We start from the raw sequence: 13,591 nt of genomic DNA, 5'->3' as shown, positions 1-13,591 counted from the left end.
GGGAGAGGGGAAAATGGGGGATGGGCATTGAGGAGGGCACGTGTTGGGATGAGCACAGGGTGTTGTATGTAAGTGATAAATCATGGGAATCTACTCCCACAACCAAGAGCACACTGTATACACTGTATGTTAGCCAAATTGACAATAAATTATATTAAATAAATAAGTAGATAAAATTATAAAATAATAAAATAAAATAAATGTGGTCAGTAGTTTAAGTCTTACGTGCCTAGAGGAAAAAACTGGACATGGGGCCAAGAGGCGATAAATGCTAATGCGAAGTCAATTTTCCGTATGCAAGGTCCATCAGAAATTACGTGAAAGTGTGGTCTTTTTCCAGCTCTGGAGGCAGGAACCACCCCCCTCTGAACCAGCAGGTAAGCCTTCTGGACATTTTCCCAAACACCTCTGTCCTGTCAACATTGCCTATGCAGAACCATAAAGTGGGTTCTTCACATCGTAACTACCCATCAAACTGGCGGCTCAAGCCAGGGAACTCGTGTGCTTAACGGAGACTTCAGGTTACATTTCGACTCAATCTACCACAAGACACACTTTTTGTCTTCAGTCTTGGTGGAGGATGTAACTACAACGTTTACATCCGCAGTTGTAACTTAGGAAGGAGAGTCAGTTGGAGGAGACTAGGAATCTTTTTTTAATGGATTGTAGTAGCCATATGTCTGGATCTTCGTCATTCAGGAGATATGGGGCAGTAAACAGGTTTGGCTGACTGCTGGTCCTTAGAACGGCTCAAAAACGTCATTTGCTGTTTTGCTTGCTTGTTTGTTTTATCAGATCCTCAGTGTGAGTTAGCTTCCTTGTATGTCTTTCCCATCAAACCGGAATAAACTCTCCCTCCCTCAGAATGACACCTGAGCCACTGCATGTTAATCAAGGCATCAGTATATCTTGGAGATCTGAGGAAAAATATGGCCAACAAACAACTCTGGTCTGGAGACTTTAATACGTTCCAGTATTACTGAGGTTGACTGTATGTCAGGCTAAGCACATTCTGTGCAATGTATCACTGAATCTACCCAACAAACCATCAGCTCCGTATTGTTATCTCCATTTTACAGAGGGGGGAAACAGACCTGAGGAGGTTAAGTTATTTCAGAAAGAGCCTGAAAATATCTAGTGAGATCTTAAACTCCGTCCCGACCAGAAGCAGAGGCCATGCCATGTTCCACCATCTTGCTGATCATCTCATGCTCCTGACTTGATGTGGTACTCACCATATGCTCTAATTCACTAAATTTACAAAAACTTATTGGGAGCACTTGTAAGTTCCCAGCATGGTATTAGGTGCTGGGGATGCACTGATGAATGGGACAGACTTGGTTCATGCTTCAATGGGACCTACAATCAAGGGACACCGGATTAAATGTCTAAAATAAATGAATGAATGAATGAATGAATGAATGAATGAATGAAACAAATGATAATCCAACCCCATCATACCTCCTTGTACAAAATCTGATGAAGTTTAGCTGCTAACATTTCCCTAATGTGTGCTAATCTTTTGCTGACACTTGGGCAGTGAACCCCTTGGGAACAGAGAACATTGTGTACTCACATGCTATATCCCTGAATTGTAGAAAGAAAAGAGCTCTCTTTAAACATCAATGAGTGTGTTGGGGTGCCTGGGTGGCTCAGTCAATCAAGCGTCTGACTTTGGCTCATGATCTCATGGTTTGCAGGTTCGAGCCCTGCATCAGGCTCTGTGCTGACGGCTCAGAGCCTGTAGCCTGCTTTGGATTCTGTGTCTCCCTCTCTCTCTGCCCCTCCTCCTTTCACACTCTCTCTCTTTCTCAAAAATAAATAAACACTAAAAAAATTTTTTAACATTAATGAGTGTGATTTCAACAAGCAAATAAAGTAAAATAAAATAAAATATAAAATAAAATAAAATAAAATAAAATAAAAGTACCAACAGTTACCTCTTTTCTCTCTGGAGTTGGCAGTGAATGGATGGGACATATTTAATGGCCCACAGTATTCTAATAACTAGAATGAGTAGAATTGTTTCATTTTCTATTTTAAAATTTCCTCGCTTTTCATTCCTCATTTTTCACATGAAGAAGCTGAGGTCAGAGAGTTTCAGTGACTGCATGAAACTACCCCATGTTCTGGATATTAAAGCCACCAAGAGAAATTTATTTTCCAGGGGTATTTTTGAACCTGGCAGTTAACCCTAAAGGCTGTCCAAGTCCTTCCTTCTTTACCAGGAATTTTTAGAAAATGCATCTGCTTATCGAAGGCTGCAGAACTCTCAAAGGAAAAAAAATTTTAAACAACTTCTCTCCTGGGTGGTAATGATTTTGCTAATGAAATGCATTTCATCATCCGCACACACATCATGGTGTGAATTATGCCTTAATAAAGAACCTTTCGAAGAGCACTTAGCCCAGGATCTGCATTTCATTTGTGCAGGCAGATGCTGGACACGTGGGTAACCCATTGGGTCAGGCAGTCCTTTAATTTGCTCCTCCCTGGAGAGTCACAAGACCATCGGCGACTCAGGTAAAGTCTGTGAACTCCCACAACAAGCAGAGAGGAAGGACAGAGAAGAAGAGGGGCACATCAACCATATCCAGGATGGAGGAGGGTTCTTTATGTAAGATCCTTCAGAGTTTTCTAGAAGATTAGGGGTGCTTCCTTACAACTGAGCTATGATTGGACTCATGCCAAAGACAAGCGCATTCATTCAGTAAACACTACAGAACTTTATGGAAGAAAGGGTTACTTAAGGAGGGCAAAACTGGAAATGGAATTCTAAATGCACTGTAGACATGTGCTATGGGCAGGATCTCTGTACAAATCCGGGGGGAAAATCAAGGAGCATTGTGGGAATATCCATCTATGATTCACCCAAATAACTACTGGGTTTGGAGGGGGGACAAGACACCAGGCCTAAGCTGAAGAAATAAGTTGTTTAGGGGAATGTAACCAGTTCAAAGGGAAAAGGATGTCTGGGTTGATTTTTTTTTAATGCCAAAAGAAGAATCAAATGGAACTGGCAGATGCCATTTGTCACCTAAAGGCAAGGCTCAGGAAGGGGGCGGGGAGGGGCAGGGCACCACACAGTGTATGAAGGCTTCCACAGCTACATTGGTGTAGATGCCCTGACTCCTTCTCTCCTAGGCAACAGCCTGCAGCTCTTCCTCCTAATATTTGAGTCTACTTAAACACGCTCAGGATGCATACGCTGTGCAAACACACGATCTGGAATGGGGGGAATCTGTGGTCATGGGGTGTGTATAAGGGCTGAGTTTGGTGCAGAAACTCAACATGCAACACAGGAACTGGTATATGAGTTCTTGCAGGGCTTGGGATTTGGAAAAGCCTGTGTCAGTCTGCTCTGCCTGCGCCCTTGGGGTTAGAAATCTGGTCTGCCCATCTTTGAGGGACTCCATCTGGAAGCCCTAGGAGACAGGGAGACATGAATTCCTAAAGATATTTGTGATTCAAACGCTTGCGGAGTTCCTAGTATGTGCCTGGCCCTCTGCCGAGCCACCAAGATGCTCTGTGCCTCCGATGTTTGGAGACCATGGTCACGTCCAGCATCACAGACACGTCACAGCGTCTGGGCTTTGGTTTCTGGTGTCCGTTTGTAATGGAATTAAGATATCAGACACAGGAATCAATCAGCAAACACCTCCCATCCCATCTCTGATGAGGGGCGTGGTTGTGAGGGAAAGAATGAAGACAAGTAGCTGATAATACAAGCAAGCAGGTGGCCTGTGAGTCCATCTGCCCAAAGTGTGACTTTGCTGTAGCTGCTGCTTCCATCCGATAGAACTCCTGCCCACACGGTTCGTTCGGAAGCCTGGGACACCATCATATGTGATGCTCCCTCATGTGTGAGCTGGGGAAAGGACTAACGGAGGAGCAGGGCCGGGGGAAGCTAGCAGCGGGAGGATAGGCTCTGGAGTAATAAAAATCCACAGGCTGCTTGATTTGGACCAAGGTAAAGGAGACTCCTTGAGTCTTAGTTTCCTGATCTGAAAACTGGGATAATAATTGTGCCCTCCTCTTTGGACCGCTGTGAGAAAAAGAGGCAGGATGTATAAAATGTCCCGTGCAATCGATAAGAACTTGATCAGAACTTAGCACAAGCTCCAGGCTGCGTGCCCAATCCAGAAGAGCAGAAGCGTTCCACTTACTGACCTCACAGAGACGGGGTGACTGCGGGGTGATGGATGCTACCTCCTACAGGGCAAGACACTCGGACACCGGGTGCCCTGGATTCTATATCCTGGGGATTCACTAGGGCAGATGGTGAACGACGAAGGGGCTGAGGTGTCTGTGGGTCCAAATAAGCCTCCAGGCGCCCTCCGTCCCGGGAAACAGCCCCCACACGTGTCCCTCGCCACCCCCCCCACCCCGCCCCATGTGACTAGTCATAGGGAAAGCAACTGTTTCACAGTAACCTGGGCCCCAGGTAGAGACATCAAGAATATGTGTGAGAGAGACAGAGAGGGAGATAGAGGAAGAGATGGAAAGACAGAGACACAGAGTTCAGGAGACGAGAAGAAGGAAAAGAAAACGAGAAGTAGAACGAAAGAGAGGAGCAGAAAAACCAGTTGGGGGGTGGGGAGAGAAAAGTACAGAAAAGCAGGGGAGAAAGAGAACAGCACTTACCAACCGCCTTCAGGGAGGCATATTTGTTGAGCTCTTTGCCCGGCGGCTGCTGCTCGTAGGGATTAGAGATCTGGCCCAGGCTGGGGTACGAATGCGGATGGCCCATCTGCTGGAGCAAAGGGGAGGTGGGCACCGCGTTGTTCATCTGCGTAGCATCTGCAAGCAAGTTAACAGGGGGTGGTCACAGACGGGGCGGGACCTTCCTCCCATGCAAAGCAACCCACCCTCGCAGGGTCCCAAACGCCCACCCTCCTGGGGACACGAGAGTGAGAGCAGCAGGGGATGGGTGAATAAAGGGCAAAGGGTGCGCCTAGAACTTTTCATCTCCCCCTGAAATGGATGTGTTAAGGTCCCTACCATTGCAGGGGCTATTTCTGTTATTAAAACTATAGGGGTACCCGGGTGGCTCAGCTGGTTGAACGTCCAACTTTGGCTCAGGTCACGCTCTCACGGTTCGTGAGTTGGAGCCCCACATCGGGCTCACAGAGCCCGCTTCGGATTCTCTGTCCCCCTCTCTGTCTGCCCCTCCCCCAATCTCGTGCTCTCGCTCAAAAATGAAGAAACATTAAAAAATAAACTATATACAGATGATTAACTTCAGTAACAGTCAAGGAAATGCAAGTCAGAACAATGACGAGAAGCCGTTCCTTCGCCAAGAGATTGGCAAACATTGAGTAAGAGGGGGGAGGTACACCGATAGTCGTAAAGATGTGGGAAGTTGTGTGGTCTCATCAACTCATGGTGGGCACGCAATTTGCCATATTTGCGGAAAGGAACATGACAGTGTGTCTTAGAATGTAAAGTGAGTGCATATTTTGACCAAACAATACCACTTCTAGGGAATGAGCCTACAGAAATGACATCGGAATACATGGATATTTGTTCAGAGATGTTCTCTGCACCATTGTCTATGAGGTGAAATATATGCACACACACAAACAACATGAGCTCCTAAAAATACAGGAATTCTTGGGGGCACCTGGATGGGCCATGTGACTCTTGATTTCAGCTCAGCTCATGATCCCAGGGTCATGGGATCGAGCCCTGAGTTGGACTCTGCTTAGAGTATGGACCCTGCTTAAGATTCTCCTTCCCTCCCTCTCTCTCCCTCTGCCCCTCTCCCCTACTTTATCTCTTATCTTTCTTAAAAAAAATACATATGGGAATTATTAAATTATTGTACATTCATATTACATACACAATCTGTACATGCATATAATGGGATATCATGCAGCTTAAAAAAAAAGTGTTTAAAATCGAGTTAAACTCTGGGGCACCAGGGTGGCTCAGCCAGTTAAGTCCAGCTCTTGGCTTCAGCTCAGGTCATGATCTCACAGTTTCACGAGTTCAAGCCCTGTATCAGGCTCTGCGCTGACAACTTGGGATTCTCTCTCTCTCCCTCTTTTTGCCCATCCCACACTCGCACTGTCTCTGTCTCTCTCAAAATAAATAAATAAACTTAAAAAAAATCTTATAGAAAGATGTGTTAACTCTACACCTGTCAACCTGGATAGTTCCTTGGGGCTTATACTGTTAAGGAGGGAAAAAGAAAATGAGAAAGTAATGCAAATAATACAGCATTTTTGGTAAAGAAAATCTGTGCGTGTTGTAATTTGCAAAGACAGAAAAAAAATATGTAAAGACACATGAGCAGAATATTGACTACGTAGAGGAAATGGAATTCACCTGGAGAGGTTCAAGAAGTTGGCTCCGAAGGAATATTCTCTGAGCTGAGACCCAGAAATCCAGATGTGAGTTAAATGTGGGAGAAGGTGGAGGGCAGTAGAAGCATGTACCGGGCACGTGCAGAAGAGGGGAGAGGGAGGAGGTGGGGCTGAACAGGCCTGCAGGGCTCACGATGCCTTGTGAAGGGTTTCTGTGTCACCCTGAGAGCAGTGGGAGGGAGGGGGCAAACTCAGATGAGGCACGGAGTCCAGAAGAGGGGGGTTATTGCTCAGTTTCAGGCAGGAAGTGGAGATTCTCTCCAGGTACATGAAGCACTCGTGCAGATCCAGATAAACATGGCGGTGGATGCTGGTGCTGCTTTGAAAGACCCCCTTTACCTGGCGTATGTGCCCATTTCCCAGCTGCTCTGGAGGGGACTCACAGCTCAGAGCTGGCCCTAGCACCCGCTAAGTTATTCTCAGGAACCACCACCACCCTGGGTTTTGGGTGCTTCATGAACCTCACCCTCAACACCTGAGGTGGCTGGCCACCAGTGTCTGGCTGGCTGACACTAAGGTGCGCAGACCAGCCCCTTGCCTCAAGGTGTGGATAGCTTTATGGACCAATGGATGCTCCAGAGCTCCCAGGGTTTGGAACAGGGGACAGCATTTTTTTGGGTAAAGGGACAAAACTGTAAATAATTCAGTCTTTATGGGCCACACAGTCTCATTAGGAATACTCTCAACTCCACCCTTGTATCAAGAAAGCAGACACAGACATTATGTCAAATAATGGGTGTGGCTGTATGTCAATAAAACTTAATTTATCAAAACAGGTAGCTGCTAGATTCGATTCAAGGGACATAATTTGACTAACCCTGGTCCAGACTTTACCTGAGATTGACACCCCCATCCGTGTGAGACTCGTTCATCTTACCTATTTTGTTTCCCTCACAACCCGAGAAGGGCGAGCGTGTGTGTGTGTGTGTGTGTGTGTGTGTGTTGAAGAGCACTCCCTCAGAGTATTATACACCTGAACCCCCTCTCTGAAGTGCTGCTTCTAGACAAGTCAACCCATGACTTCTCTACACATTATACCCCATGACGTATATGGAATGCTTGCCTTTAGAAACCAATAAACCCAAATTTGAAAGAGGCAGGGATACCACAGCTGAGACACAGAGATAAGAACATTTTTATCACTGCACAAGCACACAACCCCAAATGCGTAATGGGGATGTGACCAAACATATGCCACGTCGCCCAGCCTCTGCTGGCATGTGAGAAAGTGGGTGTATCCTTCTGCCATAATAGCATTTTGGCTGCGATTCAGCTGGGTCCGGAAGGCTCAAGATAACAAAATAATGGAAATAGGGCTGCATAAGGCATAGCGTTTGTTATGGTGTGGACCCCAAGATCGTCTGACATCTTCCTCTCCAGAGCCACCTGCTAGGGAGGTCAACTTCATCTCGGCACGTCAGGCCAGACATGTTTTGTGCCCAAATGCTGGTCTGGTGGGAGCACTTACTATAAACTCTCAATGTTTGCTGTTTTGTGGGGGGGGGGGGGGCGGCTCACACTGTATCTTTTTTAATGGACAGCTACTATTTTTGTGTCTTCAGAACCGCCACTTCCTTCTACATCCTGCTTCATCTGAATTTGGGTCATGTGATGAGCTGCCAATTACGGTGACTGTCTTAGTCTGGGTTTTCCCAGAAGTCACTGAAATAAGGATCCAAGTATGAGCACATCTGGGGGGTGCTCTCAGGAACACCGTAGAAAAAGAGTAACGGTGGCACAAAAACAGACACTCAGATCAATGGAACAGAAGAGAGGACCCAGAAATGGACTCACAAACGTATGGACAACTAATCTTTGACAAAGCAGGAAAGAATATCCAATGAAATAAAGACAATCTTTGCAGCAAGTGGTGCTGGGAACACTGAACTGCGACATGCAGAAGAATGAACCTGGACCACTTTCTTACACCATACACAAAAATAAACTCAAAATGGATGAAAGACCTAAATGTAAGGCATGAAGCCATCTGAATCCTCGAGGAGAAAGCAGGCAAAAACCTCTTTGACCTTGGCCACAGCAACTTCTTACTCAACATGTCTCTGGAGGCAAGGGAAACAAAAGCAAAAATGAGCTACTGGGACCTCATCGAAATAAAATATTCTGCACAGCAAAGGAAACAATCAGCAAAACTAAAAGGCAACTAACAGAATGGGAGAAGATATTTGCAAACGACTTACAGATAAAGGGCTAGTAACCAAAATCTCTAAAGAAACTTATCAAAATCAACACCCAAAAAACAATCCAGTGAAGAAATGGGCAGAAGACATGAACAGACATTTTTCCAAAGAAGACATCCAGATGGCCAACTGACATATGAAAAGATGCTCAACCTCACTCATCACCAGGAAAACACAAATCAAAACCACAATGAGATACCTCCTCACACCTGTCAGAACAGCTAACGTTAACAACTCAGGCAACAACAGATGTTGGTGAGGATGTGGAGAAAGAAGATCTCTTTTGCATTGTTGGTGGAATGCAAACCGGGGCAGCCACTCTGGAAAACAGTATGGAGGTTCCTCAAAAGATTAAAAATAGAACTACCCTATGACCCAGCAATTACACTACTAGGAATTCATCCCAGGGATACAGGTATGCTGTTTCGAAGGGACACATGCACCCCTATGTTTATAGCAGCAATATCTACAATAGGCAAAGTATGGAAAGAGCCCAAATATACATCAATGGATGAATGGATAAAGAAGATGTGGTATATACATACTATGGAGTATTACTTGGCAATCAAAAAAAAAGAATTCTTGCCAACTGCAACATGAATGGAACTAGAGGGTATTATGCTAAGCAAAATTAGTCATAGAAAGACAAAAATCATATGACTTGACTTATATGAGGTCTTTAAGAGACAAAACAGATGAACATAAGGGAAGGGGAAAAATTTTTTTAAAAAAGGGAGGGGGACAAAACAGAAGAGACTCATAAATATGGAGAACAAACAGAGGGTAACTGGAGAGGGTGTGGGGGGGATGGGCTAAATGGGTAAGGGGCATTAAGGAAACTACCCCTGAAATCATTGTTGCACTATATGCTAACTAACTTGGATATAAATTTAAAAAATGAAATAAAATAAAGAAAAAAAGAAAAAAAAAAGAAAAGGAGTAAGGGAGCAAGACAGGGATGGGAATACAGACAAAGAGCACAATGCCAAGCAAGGGGCGATTCTAGTGAACTGGAGTTTAATCCCACTTTGGAATGCTGGTAAATGATGTGGAATGCCCGTCTGAGAATTCTATCATTAAGCAAGCCCCTTAGTATTTATATACCAATTCCCATGAGTCATCAGTTGAGGACTGCTTCTGGAAGACAGCAATGCCTCAGCATTTGCAACCCACCATGTTCATGGTCAGAGTGTGCTCTAGCAGGCAAAAAAAACCTCTTATTCAGACACATAAGGGCTGGCAGTTGGATATCAGGCCAGTAACTCTCACTTCTAGCCACAGAAGTGAGCATGTGATCAAATCTGACAAATCACAATACCTCCTTCTTCCGACAGTGATTGGGCCAGAAGCAGGCACGTGATCTAGGCTGGCCCAATCAGAATACTTCCCTGAATTTTTCTATTTGGAACCTTTGGATTCAAAAATCCAGGAAGCCATGGATTCGAGTTTGAACCTACCAAGTGGAGAATCTCTTTATTGTGAAGGAATAAGGACAACAGGAGGGAAGCAGCGAAGATAGGGAAGGCCCTCCCCTTTTTTTATGTTTATTCTTAAGAAAGAGAGAGAGAGAGCACACACAAGCACGGAGGGGGTGTGCAGAGAGAGAGGGAGACACAGAATCTGAAGCAAGCTCCAGGCTATGAACTATCAGCATAGAGCCCGACTCGGGGCTCAAACTCATGAACTGTGAGATCAAGACCTGAAGTTGATGCTTAACCGACTGAGCCACCCAGATGCCCCAGGGAAGCCTCTTTCTAATAAGCTAGTATCCTTTGGGGTGTATCTCTTGCACTGTATAGTTTGCACTAGTGTAGCTGTCTGGATTTCCTCTGGGAAATGGAACCAACCAGAGGGGAAGTTGCCCATGTGGATATAAAGCAAGGCCTGGGGATTGTGTTAAGATGATAAAGGCATTGTTCTTGGGTATTCTACAGAAATATAGTAGAAATTTCAAACTGCAAGTGCTCTTACTAGTACATAGAGAATGCCCAAAGCTATTAATAAGCTAATTAACTAATGTCTTTATGGTGGCCGTCTTTTTTTTTTTTTTTTAACCCCTGGAAGTAGATCCCAAACATGAGCCTGTGTAGTTTAAGAGCTGGCCTCTCCCCAGCCCACTGTCCAGTGGGCCCTTTCTCCCATCTCCTTGCTCCCTTGGTTCTAGATCCCACCCACTATGCTCAACTTCTGTTCCCAGGCCTGCCAGGAGAGATGCAAAACATGTCATTAAAGGAAAAAAAAATCTGTAGAGATGTTCCTCATCACTTGCGACAGCCTTTTATGTTATCCAACAGAATATTTAATATGCCATTATAAAGTATTTGCTGCTGGATGATATCTCCCAAGTCCTGAGCTACCTCAAGGACAGTGGGTAGTTACTTAATGTAAGTGGGCATGACCGAGATGGCCCACCAAAGGGATCCCTCACCAGCCCAAAGTCACATTCCTGCTATCCCATTTAGAACCCTGGGAAGACAGCCATTTTGTGCCTGCTTCCAGGCATCAAATATTCAGAAATATTGAAATCTAGGGGGCGCGGGGGTGGCTCAGTTGGTTATGCATCCGACTTCAGCTCAAGTCACAATCTCCTCATGGTCCGTCCTTGAGTTCAAGCCCCGCATCAGGCTCTGTGCTGACAGCTCGGAGCCTGGAGCCTTCTTCAGATTCTGTGTCTCGCTCTCTCTCTGGCCCTTTGATCGCACCCCCCTCGCTTGCATTCAGTCTCTCTCTCTCTCTCTCTCTCAAAAATAAATAAATAAATAAATAAATAAATAAATAAATAAATAAATAAATAAACCAACCAACCAACCAACCAACCAACCAACCAACCAACCAACATTAAAAAAAAAAAGGCACATACTTAAAAAAAAGAAATGTGGTCTCAGGGCAGCTATGAAAAATTATTAAACTCAGGTGTGACTGGATTTTTTTTAAAATGTTATTTTCATTTTACTGAACAGGAAGATGGAAAAGAGCTGGCCACCCAGGTTCCCTGGGAGTTTTCTACAAATATATCCAACTAAGGAGGAGATACCTAAGTGTAGATGCGAAGGAAGTCCAGTTTGGCATCTAGCCAAAATAGAACAATAGGGTGAGGGAAGCAAAAAGAGTGAGATCTGGGTTATAATCTGCAAATCCTGTCCTTGCCAAGAGAGAGAAGAAAAATAAAAGACATAGATACATACACAGATAGATAGACAGAATGTAGGTATACATGTATATGCATATGTATGCGCTTTTTAAATATTCATTTATTTTGAGAAAGAGATGGTGGGGGGGGCATGGAGGGGCAGAGAGGGAGAGAGAGAGAATTCCAAGCAGGCTCTGTGCTGAGATCGACATGGGGCTTGATCTCATGAACTGTGGGATCATGACCTGAGCTGAAATCAAGAGTCAGATACCTAACTGACCAAGCTACCCAGGTGCCCCATACATATGTATGTATTTTATGTATGTAGGTACATGTAACACATACATATATATTACTTATGATATATATGTTGTTTGATATGTCTATCTCATTTGATTTGCATAGTCATGACCATAGAGATAATCCAGTTGAACCAACTCTGTCTTGCTCCAAGCCGGATGGTTTCTCTTATAGACCAACTTTGGCCCCAGAGATACCGTTCTAAGTACTTCATACCCCATGCCGTAAGAAAAACTCTTTGCCACATTATAGTTTTGCAACTCATCCTGACCCTTATAAATAGCCAACGAGAACTTTCTGTTCTGGGATGCTGTTTTCAGTCAAGACCCTCGGTCAACAACAAGAAGCTGATGATGTCCCTGTGCTCTCCTTCCTGAGACAGAAGAAGGGCCTTATGTATTAAACAACCATTTTCAAAGAAGGGTAAGATAGAGCTACTCTAATTGGAAACCTCTGGCTGACTTGCCCCCAGGTAACCGCTGTGGAAATACCATTATACGTGGTATATCTTAGCCACTAAACAGAAAGGAGATAGATGTCATTCAGACAGGGTCAGTTAAGGTAAAAACGCTCCACGGCAAACGCTGGGATGATGCTGTGGGTTTTTCAGTGGTAGAACAGACAAATAACAACTATCAGAAACTGGACCAATGTGGCTCCTATTGGAAGCAAAGCAACAAAAGCCAGTCTTTCATGGCACATCACAAGGAAATAGCTGAGAAAGGCACAAGACAGTCAAATGGTGTTGTTTTGTGGAGCATGCATTATATGTCAGTCATTGGTAAAGAATTTCTCATGCACTTTAATTCCCATATCAACCCTAGGAGGTAGAGAGCTGCGGACAAAATATCTTTTAAAATAAGGTTTTCGAGGCGTGCCTGGGTGGCTCGGTCAGTTAAAAGTCCAACTTCAGCTCAGGTCAGGATCTTACAGTTCGTGAGTTCAAGCCCCGCATCAGGCTCTGTGCTGCCAGCTCGGAGCCTGGAGCCTGGAGCCTGCTTCGGATTCTGTGTCTCCCTCTCTCTCTCTCTCTAACCCTTCCCTGCTCATTCTCTCTCTGTCTCTTTCTCTCTCTCAAATAAATGTTTGAAAAGTTAAAAAAAATAAAGTTTTTGTTGTAGAACAATCTTAAGAATTATAAAACTATTGCAGAGATGGCATCAGGAGGTCCCACATAGACCCCAGATCCAGTTTCCCCTGATAGTAACAGCGCGTGTCGTGCAGCGCGTGCGTTACAAATAATGAACCGATGTGACAAATTACCATCAACACAAGTCCACACTTTCTTCATATGTCCTCAGTTTTTACCTAATGTCCTTTTTCTGTTCCAGAATCTCATCCAATTACCACATTAAAGCGAGTCCCTCATGTTTCCTTAGGTATCTTGTGGCGGTTAGTCTCTTTGACTTTCCTTGTTTTTGATGACTGTGACAGTTTTGAGGAGTACCAGCCAGGTATTTTGTAGAATGGCCCTTGAGAGGAATCTGTCTGATGCTTTTCTCATGACCAGACTGAGGCTGTGGGTTTGGGGGAAGGGAACTGTAGAGATAAAGTGACATTCTCATCATAACCTATCAAGGATACATACTATGATG

General features: G+C 44.6%; 1 protein-coding gene across 3 annotated transcripts in view; it reads right to left on the bottom strand.

Moving 5' to 3' along the window:
• SHISA9 (shisa family member 9) overlaps window positions 1-13,591 on the bottom strand; it is a 283,111-nt gene that overhangs the window by 27,796 nt on the left and 241,724 nt on the right. For all 3 annotated transcript variants that reach the window (XM_053213060.1, XM_027043223.2, XM_027043224.2), the window contains exon 3: window positions 4,645-4,800. In XM_053213060.1, coding sequence (XP_053069035.1) covers window positions 4,645-4,800 — 156 coding nt within the window. The remainder of the gene's footprint in view (window positions 1-4,644; window positions 4,801-13,591) is intronic.

Source organism: Acinonyx jubatus, chromosome E3 (genome assembly GCF_027475565.1).
Source record: "Acinonyx jubatus isolate Ajub_Pintada_27869175 chromosome E3, VMU_Ajub_asm_v1.0, whole genome shotgun sequence".
Classification (NCBI taxonomy): Eukaryota; Metazoa; Chordata; class Mammalia; order Carnivora; family Felidae; genus Acinonyx; species Acinonyx jubatus.
Note: the sequence above shows the minus strand (reverse complement) of the source record. Positions and strands in the feature narration are given on the sequence as shown.